The following is a 20,951-nucleotide window of genomic DNA, read 5'->3' as shown; positions in this document are numbered from 1 at the left end:
TTTCTTTCTTTCTTTCTTTCTTTCTTTCTTTCTTTCTTTCTTTCTTTTTCTTTCTTTCTTTTTCTTTCTTTCAGATTTATTTCTTTATTTTAGAGAAAGAGAGAGTGGAGGGGAGAGACAGAGAGAAAAGAGAGAAACCCAAGCTGACTCGGTGCTGAGCCTGAAACCAAGAGTCAGATGCTCCACGACTGCACCACCCAGGCGTCACCCCCCGCTTCTGGTTCTTTAAATCTCAAACACAAGTCCGAGTTTATTAATTTGCCAACAAGGAAATCAGGAAGGTGACTACAGAGGGTGTCTGTTCAAGGAGGGAATGGAGATGGGAGGGGGGTGGGGGGTGGGGGGTGGGAGATCCAATGGTCACACAGCAGCAAGTTGAAAAAAGGCGAATTGGGTAAGGACTGTAGTATTGTGTGGTCACAAAAACATCATATTCATGACAGTTGGTACAGCAGAAATAGGGACTTGGGACTCCAGGCTGTTGGGAGTGCCAACCAGGGATCAAAAATAAAAAACAATCAATAAGAAGCAAATGATAAGGAAACCTATGTGGCTGTTAACGGGAGTGACAAGGCGTATTGCTCTAGAAAATTACCAAAGTACAGTTCAATTGAGTTTTTAAATTTATTAATAACATTTTTCATTTTTAGAAATGAAAACAGTTCAGTGGTTCTTTTTCAAATTTGCTGATTCCTTTTTCTTTTTCTTTTTTTTTGAAGATTTTATTTATTTATTTGATAGAGATAGAGAGAGGGAGAGCACAAGCAGGTGGAGTGGCAAGCAGAGGGAGAGGGAGAAGCAGGCTCCCCGCTGAGGAAGGAGCCCGACGTGGGGCTCGATCCCAGGACCCTGGGATCATGACCTGAGCCGAAGGCAGATGCTTAACCGACTGAGCCACCCAGGCGCACCTGCTGATTCCTTTTTCAAAGGTCCTGTTTGTTCAATGTGGTTTCTCTTCCTTCTCTTATCTCTTTTACTTCACGAATTTAAAAAATGTATTTATATCTCTTTTAGTTTCTCTATTTTCTCCCGTACTCTGGACACCAATCCTACTTGTTACATTTGCTAACTCTCCCTCATGGTGATTCTTTCCACATGCGGTTGGCAGACAACAGGGGCAAACCCACAGAATTTAGAGTGGGAAAGATTATCATCAATTCTACTATCAGTCAAGCTATCTTTTTTGTATAAAGACAAGAGCTATTGGGTGCCTGGGTGGCTCAGTCGGTTAAGTGATCAACTCTTGATTTGGCTCAGGTCATGATCTCAGGGTTGTGAGATCAAGCACCAGGTTGGGCTCTGTGCTCAGCGGGGAGTCTGCTTGGAATTCTCTCTTTCCCTCTTCCTTGGCCCCTCCCCTGCTCTCTCTCTCTCTCTCAATAAATAAAAAATTAAATCTTAAAAGAATAAAAAATAAAGACAAGAGTTATTATTAGATAGCAAAAGACTGAGAAAACATACCACCCATGTGCCCTTATTTACGATTATATAAAATTATATACCAGCTAATTATGGGATAAATCAAAAGTAGTGACTAGGGTCTATAAGAAAAGAGGGAATATAAATGCTGGTGTTTATTTTTCCCTTCCAAGAATCCATTCTGAGGATATAATTTAAAATGTAGGCAAAGAATTGTGTACAGATATTTACTGTGATTGTTAATAAGAAGGAAAAAAAGGAAATAACTTAGATATCCTAAATTAGCAGAAGTAGCCATCTGACAGAATGTTTACAAATTAGAGTTACTGATTATGCTGAAAACTACTTATGATATGTTAATTTTATTTTATTTATTTTTTATTTATTTTTTTAAAAGATTTTATTATTTGACAGAGAGAGACACAGCGAGAGAGGGAACACAAGCAGGGGGAGTGGGAGAGGGAGAAGCAGGCTTCCCACCGAGAAGGGAGCCCGATGCAGGGCTCGATCCCAGGACCCCGGGATCATGACCTGAGCCAAAGGCAGATGCTTAATGACTGAGCCACCCAGGCACCCCGGTATGTTAATTTTAAAACATAGGTTCAACAATATAAAGAAAAAAGGCAGAAAAAAGATCAGAAGTAAACATGCCAAGATGTTAGCAGTTATTGTCTCTGGATCATAAGATTTTCAATTGGGGGTGTGTATTTCTTATGCTTTTTGATACACTGTAAATGTCAATAATCCATATTAATTTCATAATCAGAAAAGAGTACAATGTATGTAATGTTAAAAAAAGATGAAAACTTCAGGGCACCTGGCTGGCTCAGTTGGGGGAGCATGTGACTCTTGATCTTGGGGTTGTGAGTTTGAGCCCCACGTTGGGCATAGAGATTACTTAAAAATAAAAACAACAGGGGTGCCTGGGTGGCTCAGTCGGTTCAGCGTTTGACTTCGGCTCAGGTTATGATCCCGGGGTGCTGGGATCGAGCCCCGTGTTGGGCTCCCTGCTCAGCGGGAAGTCTGCTTCTCCTTCTCCCTCTGCTCCACCCCCTGCTTGTGCTCTCGCTCGCACTCTCTCTCTCTCTCAAATGAATAAATTAAAAAAGATCTAAAAAAATAAAAATAAAAAAATGAAAACTTCTAAGAGTGACAACAGCCAAGAACTTAAATATCTGGGGTAATATTAACTAAGAGAGATGAAACACCATCATATTGACTCTGACATTATAGTACACAATTTATTCTCAAAACAATAGCCAGAGTACCTTTTAAAAAGAGGGAGGGGATTCAGGTCATGTCTCTCCTCTATTCAAGACCCCTCCAAGGGCTCCCCCTTCCACTCAGAGCAAAAGCCAAAGTCCTAACAATGGTCTACAAGGACCAACATGCTCTGACCCCTGCCACATCTCTGACCTCTTCCAGTCACACGGGCCTCCTTGCTGATCCTCAAACCTACCAAGGACCCACCTGCTCCAGGGCCTTTGCACTCACTGTACCCTCCACTTGGAATACTTTCTAATCACAGAGCCACACAGTGCTAACATGTCATCTCATCTGTGAGCCCTTCCCTGACCGCCATATAAAATACAGCAGCTACCCCCCATGTTCCCAGCACCCTCCTCTTTACCCTGAGCACTTTGTCGCCATCTGTGACACGGCAGGATTTACAAAGTCTGTGGTCTCTCTCTCCCACGAGAAGAGCTATTTTTTCTGGCGCATAGAGGATGCTCAATAAATACGTGCTGGATGCTCCAATGGATAAATGCATTTGATCAGGGCTGAAGTTCACACTGCTCTACCGCCGAAGTGCACAGAACAGGCAGCAACACCAAGCTGACCGCCCCAGGGACCTTTAACCAGCACCCAGAAAAAATCTGGACAATTACAGCCAGAGAGGGCAGGAGGGAAGTGTCAAAAGGAGAGATGAGTCCGAGCATCTGGGCCCAGAGGTATGAGTTTCCATCAGAAAATTCAGGTTCTCCCATCAGAATGTGACTTCTGCCGCAGGACAGAATTCCACATTTTTGTCACGGGCTCAGAACCAGCTCTATGTGGCACTTAAAATGACATTTTCAATGCTCTTTCTATTTAACTATCTCTTTGTTGTGATTAGATAATTTTTTCTAAGATGAAAAGGCATGAGGACACCAATTACCCTGTCACTCTCCCACCCCCAAAGCAGGCGGGAAAATGCAGCCCCCGGCTATGGCCCCCACAGGCACGCAGCCTCCTAGACGCGCACCGTCGCGGCCCATCCACACCTCCTAACTGTGCGCGGTGTGCCGGGGGGCGCGGCCTATCCACACCTCCTAACTGTGCGCAGTGCGCCGGGGGCGCAGAGAGGGAACTTGGAGCACTCCTGATCTGGCTACGTTGTATCGGCCTCTAGAAATTCAAGGACAAACTGATAGCATACTGCACAGCCTCATATTCTTTGCCTTAGAAGAGATAAGAAAATTCATCCTAAGCTATTTTGGACTTTTCTGGGCTCTGGAGATTAGGATGGGCCAGTGGTGGGCCCTGCATGTGGCAGCTCAGGACGGTTGGCGGGAGGGGGGCGGTGAGGGCGACCTGAGGGGGGCTGGCCCGGGGCAGCTGCCTCCGGAGTGCTCCACTAAATCATTACGTTTGCTAAATTCGTCTTCCACCTCCTTTTCCCTGACAGCTCCTTCCTCTCTGTCCTCCCACGGCTTGGGGATGACCGTCATTTCATCCTGCCAAGTGTCTGCCACAAGGTACTCTCTGAAGGAATCTCCTCTCTTGGGACGGTGGAGACCTGCATCTTAAAAGGGACCCCCGAAGACCAGAAGGACCCCAGGTTCAAAGTGGGGATTTCTGGCCGGGTGAGAGGGAGGCCTCTGATGCTACGAAGTTCTTATTCTAAGCCAGACATTTATGTGCACTTTGTACGCTTTAATGACCTTGCTGAATTCTCACAGCACCTCTGGGAAATCCGTGCTTTCAGCTCTATGTCAGGGTGAGAAATCAGGGACCTCCAGGCAAGACAGAATGTTAGTTCATACTCTGAGGACCTTCCCTGTTCCAAAAACACAGCAGTGACAGATGAAAATAATATAAAAACAACAAGAAAACTTAACTGTGTTTAAAAATAAGATACAAACCGTTATTACTTCGAGTGGCTAAAGGCACAGCCTGCTGAGCTCCTGGTCCAGAAGCAGGTGGAGGCTGCTGGGAGCTTAGCCTTCCAGGGTACGGGGACTAAAAGTGCCGCCTGGGAGGTGGGGCACCCGAGCCAGAGCCGCTGAAAATGGGAGCTGGTGAGGGGATTTCCCACCTGGGGAAGGAGGCTGAAAAAAGGAGAGATGGCCTCCCTGCCCAAGCCTGTGATGACCAGCTCTGGGCATAATCCCACTGTCACTGTGGACACACAACCCATCACTAACAAGACCCATGGCTTTGCACTGGCGGGGTGCGGAGCAGTGGCGGGGGGGGGACCCAGGACCTGGGTGGAGGAAACGCAAGACCCCTTGGCAAGGAGATCTGGATGGAGGCGGTGGGCAGGGAGACGGACTGACTCCCACTCAAGATGAGCATACAAACCCAAATTCCGAGACACTTGAGGAAAGCTGACGCTAAGAAAGACAAAGGACAAAACCAACAGTTGGGAGATAGTCTCAAAGGTTTAGTGAACTAAAGACTCTACCCAGAAAGTATCCCAGAAGGATAAAGGAAGAAACAAGAAAGAGCTGTTGGGAGTTCCTGGAGGAGGGACTGAGGCTCAACAATGTATCCAACAGGATTTCCAGGAGAGCAGACATGCATTAGCCGCAGAGCCATATTCAAAGACAGCATGGCTGAAAATATCCCATAACTAAAGACCTTTTATGGATCCTCAGATTAAAAGCCCATATCAGTTGCCAAGCAAGATAAGTAAAAAAATAAATCCACATCTGGAAAACCAGGGGTATGCTCCCTTTGTGCCCAGCTGTTCTGTTAGCACAATCCCCATCCTGTGACCCGCCACAGAGAGAAGCTGCCTGCCAACATCCTCTGTTTCAGCCCCGATCCTGGTACAGTGAAGGGAGCCCTGGGTTTGGGGTTAGGAGACACAGTTCGAGTCCCCTATCTGTGATTGCCTCAGAGAACTCAGTGAGCCTTGATTTCTTCTCCTAAAATGGGGTCAGAACTGGAAGTATGGAAACTTCGTACCAGAAGGGACTTTGGGGCGGTATCATCACAACAGACCACGGCTGTGTTTGATTTCTAGCTCTCCCACCAAGTAGCCTTGTGCCCGGAAGGTACTTCACCTCTCGTGTCTCCATTTCTCCACCAGTAAAAGGGGATAATCATAGCTCTCGCCTATGGGGTTGTGTCAAGATGAAACGAGTTTAGGTATGTAAAGAACAGCGCACTGCCGGGCGCATAGTAAACACTCAGCCTAGGATAGCCATTACGCACAAAATACTATACGCACCTACACTCAGTGTGAGGGACTCCCCACTGAAACCACAGCCCCCAGGCATAGCACAACCAGGGCCCACTGCCCGCTCTGCACCGTGGAACAGGCAAGCAGGCAGGCCAGCCCTCCCCGCCCTTCTCCCTGGCCATCCTTGGTGAGTCCTGCTTGGCCTCTAGAGAAGGCCCTCCCAGAGACCAACCATGAATTTCCCCAATCCCAAGTCCACTCACACCCGCCCCAGCCCACCCCCACCGGTTGCCCTGGGCATCCTACCTCTCTCTGCTCACTGCAGATCTTACACAGCCACAGAGGCCGCTTCTGGCCGGGGGAGGCCTCGATCCCACATTTGGTGCAGACTTTCTACAAGAGAGAGGACATGGGAATGTAAGCACTTCGGCCACTTCCTCCTCATCTGAGGGGGTGAGAAACTAACCAAGGAACCCTCTGGCATCTTCCAAGGGGATGGTGTTAGTCTCAGACCAGCAGAGTACATAACTCAAAGGGCACAGATCATCTAAACTCTGTAGCTGGCTTTGGGGCACAATGGATATGCCCATCCGTGGATCGCCACGAAAGAAATTCCCCACCCCACCCCCATTGCGTTCTGTTAGGATCACATAAAAAAAAAAAAAAGAAGCTGATATTCACAGCTGCATCATTTTCCATAGCAAAGAACTGGAAACAACCCAAATGCCTGATACCAGAGGAAGATCCAGGCAGACAGAACAGAATCTGATGTGGCCTTGACTTAGCCGATTGTGCCGACACCTGGTAACGTGGGCAGAAAATGATCTTTTTCAACAAAGAGCACACACATCTGTATACAACTGCACAAAGACCTCACACGCGTGCCTGACGAGGGGAGGAGATGATCTAGTGAGAAACACCAGTGGCAGCTTTATGCCACGTTGCCCACGGAATGATTCCAGGAACCCTATTATGTAAGTATGAGGCCCGTTTCACAGGTAAGCAACCCGGGGCTCAGAGTAGTTGGAAAATTTGCCCAAGTTCACGCAGCAGCTAAGTAATGGACTCAGGTCTGACTTTAGGGCCATTCTATAATTTTTTCCAGATGCCTAAGTATCCCAAACCTAGTTTCTGCAGTGTTTTTCCTTCTACAGTGTTGGCTGAAGTTCCTGACTTCTGCAACCACATCTCGCTTCTCTGAAACACACAGCAACCAGCAGGGGTGGGCAAGGCAGATGAAATTCGCAGGGAGGCAGAGGGGGACTTGGTGGGGCTGAGACCTGTTTCCAGGTAACCCAGGCAGAGTATGATTCAGCGGCTGCGTGTCCTCCTCAGACAGCTGTCCCACCAGCTGATCAATCTGCCTACCACGCGGAAGCTGCCCGGTCCCTGCCAGGCTGGGGGCTCTCTCCTGCCTCCCGCCGCCTGGGGAAGGCGAGATCTGTAGCCTGGCCTTTTCTGCAGGCTGCCAACTGAGCAAGGAGCACACTCTCCTCTGAGAGGGAAATGTCACCGACTTGGCTTCCCAGAGCATGTCGTCACCACCCGATCAGGCGGCTGAGCCCAGCACTGCAGGAGGCTGGGGCCAGCTCTCCGCAGAAGGAAAGCTCGGATACATGTGGGGTGGGGGGGGGAGGGGGGGAGGAGGGGGGTAGACACTTGCTACCATTCAACACGCAGGTATGAGAAATGTCCCTTTTATTTCTCCAAATGAAATGCAACCTGCTTCAAGCTCTCGTCTGTCTGGGCTAGAAGGAAGTCCATCCCAGTCACAACTGGGGCCCCTGGCCAGCTCTCGTGAAGGCCCTAAGCGTGGGGTGTCTGGGGGTGCAGGCCATCTGGGAAGGGGTCAGCGAGTGCTGTCTGGGGTGCTCACTACTCTGCTGTTCTCCCTCTGGGCTCCCATGGTCCCTCGGAGCGGGAGGAGGCCCGGCCACTTCCGTACCAGGCCTGGGTTTGGGAAGTGTGACAGGGGCCCACGGCCTGTCTCCCAGAAGCCCCTAGCTGCCATCCCTGAGCTGGTCTGGGGACTGTCCCTACCCTCCCAACAACCATTCTATCCCGAGGACAGGGGGCCCCCATAAGCCCACGAGGTGGGCCTCAGAAAAACACAACACAGGCCTTTCTTGCTGGGGGTAAAGAGAGAGGAAGGAAGTGCTGAAGCCAGTTGGCTGTTTTCCTTGCTAATTCCCACCATCTCATATAAATGGTACACGTGTGGAAGTAAGGGTGGCCCTCCCAGTGAGGCGAGATTGTCCTACTGCTCAGTGGGTAGGATGATGGCTCGCCCTCCAAGCTTACTCTGCCCCCTCCCAGTAAGATGAAGGTGCGAGGAATAACGAGAGGACAGAGGACCAGTTACCACCATTTACTGGACAATGGCAGGTGCCAAGCACTGGGACCCTGGAGACAAAGTATGAATGAGGGGGGTGTCATGATCTCCACTATAAGGATGAGAAAACTGAGGCTCAGAAGTGTTCAAGACTGTCTGAGACCCCCCAGCTAGCTGGGGACAGTCAGGATTTAGGAGGCTTCCTTCTTCCAGACCTCAGGAGAGCTGGGTAACTCCCTCCCCAGCCCAGGAGCCCAGCTGGTGCCCATAGCTCTCCAGGGTTCATGTCCCCGGGAGCGTGGCTGATGCCTCTTGAATAGGAAGAGAAGGCAAGGTGGGATGACCCTGGGACAAGGCTTTGCTGGGGATGGGGGAGCAGCCACACTGCTCATCAGCTGCATGACGCGGGTTCTAGAAGCAAACACTTGGAAGTGAGGCTGGGAGGATGGGCATGCACATGCCCTCAATAAATATCTGGTTGGATGAACATCTGTGCTGCTGGGGGCAATGCAAGAAACTAGGAGAGAGTGCAGAACAGCTGTGTTGTCTTCTCCCCACAGACCACGGGCTGCAGACCCGCCCAGCCTGGGGACAGCAGCGGCTTGGACCAGTCGCCCTCCAGAGGCTGGGTCAAAGGCTGTTGGTCAATTCCCAGTCTGGAAGGGCAGGAAGAGGGATGGGTTGCATGTCCCAAATGTCCCTGCTGCTTCTTGTCCTGTGGGGTGCTGTGGAGGGTCGGGGTAGCCCGATAGGATGCGCCTGCCCCAGCCCACGCACAAGGCTGTTTTCAGGCTACCAGCCAACACTGCGGAGCCCCCAGTTCTCGCCACCTCTCTGTCGTCTTCATGGGCCTGCAGTGTCTCTGGATGGGGAATCCGGGCCAGCAAAAAGATAACACGCTCCAGTTCAAATAACATACAATTGCTGCTCTATTAAATCTCGGATCAGTAAGAGAATAATGAGCCTTTTCTCCTTATGGGCTTGGTCTTTGTTCCGAGGTGCCAATAAAGAAAATTAGGCAGGTGGCATTTTAAAAAGCCAGGGACAGAGAGGGCAAGCCGGCCATGATATCGACTTGGTGCAAAGGAAACACTGCACCATTATGTCAGGGATGGTCTCGGGGCCTGGCGTGGTCCCTTGCTTCCCTGCCTGAGATGGGCCTCCACTGAGCGGAATTGCCCCAGGGGAGCGAGCACCAGCTTCCTGGCCTTGGCTGTCTCTTGCTTCCTGCAGCCTGCAACTGTGTGGGCATTAAACCATACAAGTCTAGCTCCTGGGTCGGCCTCCGAGCACAAGCAACAAAGCTCCAGGCCTGCAGCCTGCACGGGCTCTCTCTTCTTTCCCTCCATGCCCTCCTGCAAATATGTATTCCAGCTCAGAGGGGGTGGCTCAGGGCACAGGACACAGGCTTTGGGGGCAGGAAAGCGCAATCTGCCATATGGATGCAACCTTGGGCTTGTTTGTCTGAGCCTCATTCTTTGCCCGTAAAACGGTGGTAACAGGCAGACTCCCGCTGTTGGGAGGATCGAGGGAGATGATTCATGAAAGTGCTTAGCGTACTGTGTGGTAAAGAGCAGCAACAACCACAGTTCTTTCCTGCACACCTGTCTCATCGAAGGGTGCCAGCACCCATCAGTCACACAGGCCCAAAGCCGGAACCATCCTTGGTTCTCACCCTCCCTCATTCCCACCACACAATCCATCACTGAGGAAGCTACATCTCACTTGGCACTGTCACCTCCCCCCCCCACGCCCCCCGGTCCACACTGAGGTCCTCTCCAGTGCCAGGCTTGCACCACGGCCGCCCAGCACATCCCCTCACCCCCACTTTGGCCAGCCTCCAGTGAGTTCCCGGCACAGCAGGAGTGATCTTTTCAAGATGCAAATCTAATCATGTCATTTCTGCTGTCCCTGCCGGCTTACAAGCCTCCAGAGACTTCTTGTTGTTCTCTGGATAAAGATCACCTGCTTTTACATGGCGTGTCATGCCTGCTCGGGCTGGACCCTCCTCGTCTGCCTCAGCTCACACCCCTCTCCCCTTGATCTCCATGCTCTGAGACCTAGCCATGTGGGCTTGCCTTCAGTCCCTGGTCCTCACTTGCTTCTTCTGCCACGGGACCTTTGCATATGCTGTTCCCTCTGTCTGGGATACACTTGGCCACACTCTTTTATCATTAACCTATGCATCCTTCAGACCTCAGCAAAAAGCACCACTTCTTCAAGGAAGTCTTCCCTGATTTCTTACCCCATTGGAGCTTCCATAACAGGCTCTTGCCTCTTTTCCTCCACTGTCAGGGCCAAGATTTTTACCCTCATTTGTGTGGTGACTATCACTGCGTCTACTAGGCTGTCAGAGGCCACGTCTATTTCTGTTCACTTTCCTGTTTCCAGTGACCGGCACAATGAATGTTTGTGGAATGAATGAACAAAGAAATAGCAGATACTTCTAGTATTATCATTGAGAAGGCAAGACACAGCCCTTTGCAGAACGTGCCAATCTGTTGGGGAGACGAGACACCCAGAGACAAGAAACAGCGTGCAGCACAAGCCGGGCTGCGCTCCCGTCCACACCACGTGGTGCTCACCAGCAGGGCAACGGGAGAGCCCGTACGTGGGGCAGAGTGTCTGAGGTGGTAGGACGGCTGGCCGGGTGGGCCTCGCGCTCAGGGTACGGGGCGTGAATCCAGGCCGACCCAGTCACAGAGGAAACGACACCGAGGGTCTTTTGTTAAGGACAGTGGGGGGGGGGGATGAGGGAGGGGAGGGATGTGTCCCCCACCCTCCACATGACCGCTTCTGCCTGCATCCCCAGGGGTACATCCTGCAGGCCACCTGTGTATGCAGACTCATTCCACGGTCCAATCAGGTGCCCTCTTCGACATCCTCATCATCCGGGCCACTTCGGTTACCCCTCTACTCCCCGAAGCCCCCGCACCGCAATCCAACACCTTCCCCCTCCCACACCACAGCCAAGCAGCGGAAGTACAAGAAGGTCTGTGAGCCCCCAGGCAGCCCAGCTCAAGCATTTTACTCCCAGGCCAGACCTTCACCTCCTCATTGTGAGCCCCCCGGCCCATTTCAGGGAGAACCCATGCTCCGTGGGGGTTCCCACGCTGCTGCCAGTCAGGAGAAGGAAGGGGGCACGGGACCAGCGCCGGGCGGGAAGGACACTGCTGGGCATGCAGACCCCAACACCTCACAGGAGCAGAGGCTGGGGAGCAGTTAGCAAGCGGGAAACCACCACACAGCCCTCAACAGATCCTGAGGGCTTCACGGCATCATCACTCACCACACAGAAAGCCCCGTTTGTGATGCTCAGCCAAGCAAAGAGAGATGAAAATGTGCCCAAATGTTCCATGCAAGGAGGCCAGAACGTGTATGCAGCGCTGTAGAGATAATACTTAAGATGGTTCATCTGCAAATATTTGGTGCTTCAATTCAGCAAACATTTGACACCGGATGTAAGGCTCTGTTCTAGGAAGGAAGGGGACGAACAAGGCATGACCCCTTGTCCTCAATGGCTCAATGAGTGTCCCACCGAATGGAGGAGTTTATGAACTGGCAAGACTCATCTAGAAAAGGACTTCCCAGAGCGTTCCGATCATCCGAGGCTGATTTGTAGCTGAGACGCCCTCGTGAGGACCCACACCGCTGTGCTGCTCACCGAGCGGCCGTCCGTCCCGTCCGTCCCCGGGGACTGAGGGAAGACACGGCCCCACCCGAATGTCTGCAGCACCTTCGCGAAGCGATGGGAGGAGCAAGCCCACAAGTGTGCCCCTCATGCCACACAATGTGCTCCCAGGGCTCAAGATCAAATCCTCAACAAGGAACAATCTAGTCGCGTTTTGGGGAAAGCTATGCAGCAATAAAAATGCTGACGACGCAAACTGAAAAAAGTGAAAACAATCACAGCGAAGCTGTATTCATACTGAAATGGAGCAACACTCACAATAAATTAAATCTAAAAAGCATGTTATAAACAGTATGCATAGTGTGATGCTCTACCATATAAATATGTATAAGTGCCTGTATCTATTTAGAAGTCAATATATGCACAGAAAAATATATGGAAGGATAGCACCCCAAATGTAAATCAAATTGTGCTAAGTCAAAATCTATTTTCAATGGATAAGCAGAATTCCTATTTAAAGGAAGCCTATGCTAAATGCTTTGGGAAATCACTTGCCCCAAGTTCATTTTTTGACCAGATCTGGATTTTTGTGGGTCAGGATGGATTCAAGAAGCTGAAAGCCCACACACAAATGGGCAGGAACAGACTTTTTGGTCGACTGTGGCTCAAATGTGGATCGTCAGCCTCGTCCCCCAGCCTCTCCCAGATGGTGTCACTGAGTCCCTGACCCCCCAGATCATAGGCTCAGCCCTGCTCAGCCCCGGAGACATGAGCCAGGTTTGGAGGGGCTTCCCCAGCCCCTGTGGGCCAGAAGTGATCTGGAACCTAGGTCCTGCTGCCAGGTGACTAGATTGCTGAGATACCAATGTACGTATTATAAATATTCACACACCGACCACTTATGCTACACCAGGCACCAAATTACGTGTTTTATGTAGAACCTTATTAATTTTCGTAATAACCTAGGAGGTGGGTATTATTGTCCCTGTTTTATACATGAGGTACCTGAGGCTTGAGGTTAAAGAACTTGACCACGGGGAGCTGGGATGGGAACCCCATGCTATCTGAGCCCCGAGTGGCTGCCCAGACAGACACTTATCCAAGCCTTTACCCCCACCCCCGCCCCCAAGTGACGGCAGAGCCAGCCCCTCCTCCAGAGCTGTGGACTAGGTCAAGCCTCAAGTGGGAGAAGACACAGCCGGGCGCCACCTCCTTTCCATTCACCAGGACACAGCCCGGGGGCCAGTGGGGCTGGGGGCACACTGACCTCAGCCCTGAGCATCTGCAAGTACCGAGTCACTCAGGCCCAAAGACGTGCAGCCTCAAGAACGCCAGCCATCTGCTGCTCCATCTGAGACAGAAGCCAGGAAGGAACAGGAGAAGAATTTCGGGAGGAAGTCAACTCTCTCTGTGCCTCCCGCCGTAAGGCCGGGCCAGGGACACACCAGCTCTCTCCATCCTCGCTGCAGGTGGCAGGTGCATGACCACACAGGGCCAGGTGTCCCCTCTTCACCCAGGCTTCCGGGAGGCTGCACGGCCAGCTTTGAGCAGGCCCACCCCCTCCAGATGAGCTGCTGACGCCTGCCGGTCAGGCACCCGCCGCCCCCAGCCCCCAGCTGCCTCTCCCAATTGAAAGGAAGCACTGCAGATTTCAGGACTAGTTTCCAAAACACCTCACTCCAGCCAGTGAGCACCGAGCCCTGAGTGCAGAGGGGGGTCGAAAAAGCAACAGAAGCAGCTCTGGATTTTTAACATTCATGAGCGCATAGAAATCGTGCTTGGATGTGGCTCTGGATCATCTCTGTGCTCGTGCCCCACCGTGTGCGTCTGACGCGGTCATGGGCTACTTTGGGCAAGATGAAGCTGCCAGGCTGGCGGGGGGGTGGGCGGACGCCGCCCCACCTATCCCCTCAGCCCCGCTCTTTCTGGTCCTGCTTATCCTCAGCATCACCTCTCAGACCAGAAACTGTGTGTCTGATTTTTGCCTCTCTTCCAGACAAACAGGAAACAACATTCATATGAACTTGCCACTCCTCTGAGAACGGTTCTATCAGGTCCCTGAACACAACCCTCCTAAAATCTCCTGGGCCTGGTGTGCACCTCAGGGCTCGCTTGTCACTGAGCCAACCAGCCGAGGGAGAAGGAACATAACGGTCAGTGGAGCTCTACCATCAGGCCTTCCATAAGCTCTGAACACAGCTGGCTTCTCCCCTGCTTGGCTCCGACAAGGTCTGAGCCTAGAATCCCTGAGCCCTGATTAGCTCCTTCCAGCCCAGGGGAAGAACTCTTGCCAGCCTGGGTTCCTGGGGCTGGCAGCGCCTGAGCCGTGGCTGAGGACATCTCGTCCCCCAGACTCCTAGCCACAGGCCCAGGGGGCTCCACCCGAATCCCTGGGGGACGAGGCTCAGGTCGATGGTCTCCCAGGAGTACCACGTCACACGGCGGCCTGCCGCTCTCCAGCCCCACTCTGTCAGGGGGTAGTGAGGGCAGGGAAAAGCCCAGGTGGTGGAGGGAGCCGGCTTCCATCCATCTTGCTCCCTGCTGCATGGTTACTTAGAATTACAACTCATAATAATGATAATAGCCACCATTTATTGAGCACTTTATTCCATGCCCGGCACCATGCTCAGCGCTCAACACACATTATCATTACCACATTCAATCTCATTTACGTTCGCAACAGCCCTGCGAGGGTGGTTTTATGATCTGAATGTCGTGGATGAGGGACTGGAGGCCCAGAGACGTTGGGTAGCTTGGCCAAGTTCATGTTACAAGGAAGTGGCAGAGTCAGGGTGGGGACCCAGGTCCATAATAATAAAAGCAAGAGCTTATATAATATGTACCGTGTGCTGGGCACACATGAGTGGGCAGACAGTTTCGGTAACTTGTCTGGGTCACACAACGGGGGGAAGTGGAGCGCTGGACTGCAATCTTAGTCCCAATCTTGCTCTCGCCCATGGACCTCTATGACCCCACACTTGTTAAGAAGGATGCTTCTAGGGCCCAGGAAATGGACACACAGACACTGCCCATGCCAGGAACGTGAACACAAAGAACTGAAAGTCCCCAAGCCAGCTCTGGCCTCCCTCAGCCCAGCCATGGCTGCGTCATCACCCTCTGCTTTCCAGAAGCCCAGGCCTCTCACAGACAATTTCTCACTGGGAGGCACGCCTGCCACCTGGTAGAAATTTGGCTTGGGTTCTGTTAAAGGGACCTGGTTCTCGGAACCACAGCTAAAGAAGGACTAGATCTTTTTTTTTTTTTGTCCTCACAATCCAACATCTTGAAAATGCCCTGCCCCTCTCTGCACCCACTGAACTAATGGCTGCAAGTAAGCCTGGCTCCTCGGGGCCACCACAAAGCTGCACCTTGGAGGGGGGATGCTCGCTCTGGTCAGCGATGGCTGTGCAAGGAGCCCTTGGCCAGGTATGCCCAACTCAAGAAACTCTATGGCTCCAGGGCATGTGACCAGGGTGTGGGCCTGACCCCAAAGACACTGAAGTCGCAGCCCCACGTTTGGAAGAGTTGAAATTTCGATGGGAAGGCGAGGCAAGAGGCTCCCGTTAAGCCTCCACCATCCCTTTCCCTAGAAGTTGGTGGGCAGCAACCTCAGCTGCAGGCCAGAGCTAATGCAGGTCTAGAGCATTGAGTAAACACTTCCCAAGGACCCGTTACCCCCCAGGTCCAGAAAAAAACAGGCACACACACCTGAGAATATTGCTCCTTGGCCCCTCCCAGGCCCCCACCCCCGCCCCACTGTCTACTCCCAACACTCTAGGTACTTCCATGCTTCCAAGCTTTTTCCTAGGCTTGCTTCACGCCCAGCAAACTTCTATGTATCCTTCAGGCACAACTCGAATGTCTCCTCCGCCAAGGCTCCTTCCTTGATTTACCCCCCAGTGAAGTACTAGTAACTTCCTCCCGTGCACTTCCACAATGAGTAGACATTTCTACAGCGCTGACTGCATCATATTGAAATTGTCTCTCCCATGACTGCCGCCTCTAAGATTATATATGACTCCTTGGAGAAAAAGGACATCATTTGCATTCAAATGCCCAACGTTAGCAGGTCGACCTGCAGGCAAAAAGTCAGCTAGGAAAGGGGGGAGGGGCTGAGCAACCAGCACAGTGTGTGCACGCCCGGATGCCACGGCTTTTAGGGACAGGAGGACCGGAGGGCCAGATCAGATCGGGGTTTCAGAAAAAAATGCCTTTGCTGAGTGATTCAGTCACTTTCCTGGTCAATCTGTCCTCCACATTCTCAGCAAAGGTTCTTTTTCCGGAACATTCCCAGATGCGTATGGAAATCCAACTCCCGGCTGGGTAAGGGAGGCGAGGCAAAGGAAGGACTCCGGGTCATTCTGAGGCTGCTAACGTGGACAACAGGATGTATGGTGGTGAAGGTAACAGGGCGGGGAGAGGGTCAGGTGGGATAATTGGCTTTGGACACGCTGCTATTTGCAGCGTGAGTGGACTCCCTTGGAACAGCTGCCCAATGGTAGCTGACACACAGGACCAGGGCTGCGGAGGAAGGCCAAGCAACAGACAAAGAGGGAGGGCTGAAGCTGGGGAACTTAAGGGCAGCGGAGAGGCCCTGTAGATCAGTGAACTTTCCATATTGATCTGTGTGCTGTCTACTGTTGATTTCACCACCCCTGGAAGGTGCTTCGGGAGGGCTGAAGCCTTGCCTGCCTCATTCCCTGAGGGAGCTCTAGAACCTGGACAGTGCCCTAGGTGCTCAAAAAATGTGGGGGGACTTGAACACTTGGATTCTTAGGGATGGAGCTGGTGGAGAGGGAGAGCACAGGAGGGGCCAGCACCTGGGGGAGGCAGAAGGGGACCTGGAGCATGACCACGGGGCCCGAAGCTGGACAAGACTGCCAGCCGTCCAACAAACTCAAGTTGCTTGGCCAAAGAGACCAGGTTGGGAAACGGGAGGGTTGGGGAGACTGGGGATGGCTGCTCAGGGTCTGCCAGAAGCCAAGTCAGCACCAACTGCCGCCTGGTTCAAGCCAGGAGACCCCCCCCCCACCCCGCCCCACATCCCCCAGCCCTGCCCCCACCAACTCGGCATGGGACATTCCAGCCCCTAGGGAGCCCCACCTGTCCGCGGGGTCAGCACGGTCTTCTCTGACTTTACAGGTTTATCATTACTCTCAGTTTATGTGAAAATACCCTCTCCCTCCAGTGCCTGGGACACAGCAAACATCCTTGAAGCCAAAAAATACCTTGCTGGAACTGATTTTTTTTTTTTTAACTTGAAGAATACAGCAGACTAGACCAACACCCTAGGGCTTCAAAACATTGTGGGAGCTGCATCACTACTGATCAAGGAGGGGCCCTGCTGCCGAGGAGAGCGGCGACTGGTCTGGGCCAGGTGGAGCCGGGCCCCAGCCTCAGGCCTCAGAACCCCCAGCCCAGGTGTTCCATTCATGCTGCTGAAGTCAGCAGCTTGTGCCCAGGGTACGGACTGCAGGCCCCGATACCGGCTGGGGGCGGTCGGACTTCATTCTGCAGGCAGTAGGGAGCAGCTGATCACACTTGAGCAAGACGACCCAGCACAGCCTGAGCTGGAAAGCGCATGAGGAGCGCGGTGGTGAGGCTCCGCAGGGGCGCCGGGGCGCTCAGGCCGCTCTCCCAGGACGGCCCAAGCTACACTCTCCACTACACCTGGAAACTCAGCAAGGCAGGGGTGGTTCCTAGACAAGAGGGGTCTCTGGAAGGCCTCTCCATCTGTCACCTGGGAGAGTCATGCCTCCCACAAAAGGTGGGATGACAAGGGTGAGGAAAGGGTTTGGAAGGGAAGCTGCAGAGCCCCCAAGCTGCCTCTGAGAAAGGCCTGGTTCTTTCTTGGTTTGGAAGCCCAGCCTAAGGGGGGCCGCAGGAGGAGGGTCAGCTCCCCCCCTCCACCCTCAGCAGGAGAAGTGCCCTGTGTCCCCACACCCCACCCCACCTTCCCCGTGGGGGAACAGAGAACCGGCTAAATCCGCCTCGAGTTAAAGTCAGTGAACAGCAAACAGCCAGGAGGGAAATGTCGCGAAAGGAAAAACAGAGGCCGTTGGAGAGCGATGAAGAATTGCAGGCCCTCCGAAGTGTGGCAGCTTGCAGGGCGCAGCCGGAGAGGTGAGGGCCACACCACTGCCTGGAAATGTCATTATCTGTTATTTACCACAGCAGAGGACAAAAGGCTGCACAAAATTACTGTTCCTGGTAACAGCCACTAAACTGATTTGCCAACAGTGCTTCCTGTCTGCGTTCTCCCAAAGCTACACCGACCAGACCCCGGGAAAAGGGCCGCTGAGCCCGGAGGGCAAGGGGCCCCCGGGGGTGCTGGACGGGTGTCCTCAGGGAAGAGGCCCAACCACGGTCCCCGACACCCCAACCCAAGCCTGCGGAAGCCTTTGCCTGCTCAGTGAGGAGCTGGCCTCACGCTGACTCTGGTCCACCACTCAACAACGCCCAGCAACCTCCCCGCCAAACCTCCAGCCACCCAGATACTTCAGGGGTGTGACAGGTTCCCTCTGTGATGGGTCTGCTTTTGGGAGGGGGGCTGGGGTTGGGCACTGCACCCTATGACAGTGGGGGCTCTAGGGGCGATGCACTTAGTCAACAGCCTTGGTACCCCACTGGCAAGCTGGCACCAGACAGCGCCTTCCTTTGGGGGGGGTCTCCTACATGTCTTTAGCTTTACTTCCCACAGGATATGTGGGCAAAGTGTTGAACCGAGCAGTGAGAGTTCTCACTTAGCCTACTTCTCCATCTGGAAAATGGGTAAAGTCACTGCCTTTTGCCTACCTACCTCCGAGGGGGGCTGTGAGGGCCATGTGGCATCAGAGAAACATCCGAGGCAGAGGGGCTCTCAGAATGACATGCCAACCCCCACACTGGCTTCCTCCTGCTGAGACGACATGGACACAACCACGGCCTGAGCCAAAGCACACTGGGAAATAAACCGATCGCGGCTTTAAAACAACAACAAGCCCAACTGCGTTCTGGAGGCTTGAGAAATGAGGTGTAGCTCTCAGCTGCCGCTCCGTGATCTGTGAGGCCGGCGCTGGCCCCTGGGGAGCAGGTCTGGGGCGGGAATGCTGCAAAGGCTGACGCAGCCTGAGCTTCACGGGAGGAAAGTGCTGGAAGGGCCCGAGAGACCCTCTCACCTGACCGTTTCCCTCTACAGGGGAGGCCCGAGGCCCGGGAGCAGGGAAGAGATGTTGCTCCGGGGTCCCCTGGGGGGATCAGAACAGAGCTGCGCCTGTGGCCGGTCTCCTGACTGCGGGTCCCCTCGCAGCAGGGGCGGGCAGAGCAGGCTGGTACCCCGGACAGATGCGGACGGCTCTCATCTACAGACTTGGCCCCACCGCCCCCGCCGCACCCCACTAGCTGTGTCCATCCTCGGACTCCCTTCTGGGAAAGAACCTGATCCACGGCCCCGACTGGATTTCAGGCTTGGTGGGGGGAGGGGAGTGGGTGTGCACACGCGTGTGCGGGGAAGAAGCCTGAGCAGAGGAAAGCAGTAGATGCTGAGCTGCAGCTGTGGCCCTGGGAGAGGTGGGGCTGGAGGAAGAGGCCACACCTAACGGGGACAGGGGTGAGAGGGTGGGCCCGGCATCCCGCCCCAGTGCTGACCTCCAGACGGTGTGTGTGAGCAGCCTGGAAGAGAAGGGCCACAGTGACGTGTGACAAATTCTCTTACATCATATAGCTCCTACAGATGGAATTAGATTTTCATGTATGGGGGGCATCTTTGATGTTATTAAGTGAAAAAAAAAGAAAAGGTTAAAAAAAAGGAAACTACAGAGTAAAGAGTATTTTATGGTCCCATTTCAAGTTACGTATGGGGGCGCCTGGGTGGCTCAGTTGGTTAAGCGACTGCCTTCGGCTCAGGTCATGATCCTGGAGTCCCGGGATCGAGTCCCGCATCGGGCTCCCTGCTGAACAGGGAGCCTGCTTCTCCCTCTGACCCTCCCCCCTCTCATGCTCTCTCTATCTCATTCTCTCTCTCAAATAAATAAATAAAATCTTTAAAAATAAAAAAAATAAATAAAATAAATAAATAAAGTTACGTATGTATACACACCTGCGCTTGCACGCGTGTGCAGAAGGACAAACGCCCAGGCTGCGAAGGATGGAGGTGTGGAGCTGAATTTTATATGCTCTGTATTGTTTGAGTTCTAGAATTATTGTGCAGTTACCACACGCCAGGCATTGTTTCTAAGAGCTTACCATATACCTCATTCATTCCGCCCCTCCCGCCCCTTTGTGAGGTAGGCGCGATCACTAGTCTTCATTTCCACGTGAGGAAACTGAGGTAGAGAAGGGAGAGGCAACTTGCCCAAGGGAGGCGGCGAAGCCAGGCAGCCCGAAGCCAGGGCTGTTCACCTCTATGCAATGGTGAAAAGTACTTTTTAAAATTCCAGGGGGAAAAAATTCTAGGAGAAGAGAACCAATACAAATAAGGGGAGGCTATCTTACTAAATCCTTTAATACCCTGGAGCCCCAGCAATACACAGCGGGGAGGGGAAGGAAGTCACATCCCTTCCCACTTCCGAGTGGCCTGGCACCCTGGGTGGGGGCTAACGGGTTGGGACAAGGGTTGGCACACTTTTTTGATAAAAGGCCAGAAAGTAAGCATTTTAGGCTCTCTGTCAAGCCAAAGTAGCCATATGTAAGTGAACGGGCAGAGCCTGTTCCAACAGAACTTGATGGACACTGAAACTGAAATTTCATGTAACTTTCATGTATCACAGGATATTCTTTGATTTTTTTCAACCATTTGCAAATGTAAAAACCATTCTAGTTCAAAGGTTGTACAAAAGTAGGTATCGACCCCTGGTCGAGTGCCACCCAGCTCTTGGGTCTCTGGTGCAGGAGAGGAACAGGGCACAGGCAGGGTCCCCAGGATGCGTGGAGTAGGCTCCAAGGTGCACAGCCTTTTTCCACAGTTCTGGAAACACACTCGGAGCTGGAGGTGCAGGCGCTGGTAGAGTTGGGGCTCAAGGTGAAGCCCAAGTAGGGGCATTGTCAAGAGAGAGCACAAAAGCCTGAGCTCTTGGTGGCCCTGCTGAAGGTGGCCCCACAAGGGACAATCAGGTGGTGCCTACCCCAGAGCTGAGGAGAACCACCGTTCCCTGGAAGCCCAGCTCTCTCCAACAGCCTCTGCCCCCGCCCCCCAACACCCT

General features: G+C 52.8%; 1 protein-coding gene across 1 annotated transcript in view; it reads right to left on the bottom strand.

Moving 5' to 3' along the window:
* RPH3AL (rabphilin 3A like (without C2 domains)) overlaps window positions 1-20,951 on the bottom strand; it is a 137,622-nt gene that overhangs the window by 49,070 nt on the left and 67,601 nt on the right. Inside the window, 1 exon segment of the mRNA XM_032428844.1 lies at window positions 6,116-6,202. Within this exon segment, the coding sequence (XP_032284735.1) occupies window positions 6,116-6,202 (87 nt within the window).

The sequence above is a fragment of the Phoca vitulina genome, unplaced genomic scaffold (genome assembly GCF_004348235.1).
Source record: "Phoca vitulina isolate PV1807 unplaced genomic scaffold, GSC_HSeal_1.0 scaffold40, whole genome shotgun sequence".
Taxonomy (NCBI): domain Eukaryota; kingdom Metazoa; phylum Chordata; class Mammalia; order Carnivora; family Phocidae; genus Phoca; species Phoca vitulina.
This window is presented reverse-complemented; position numbering and strand designations above follow the sequence as displayed.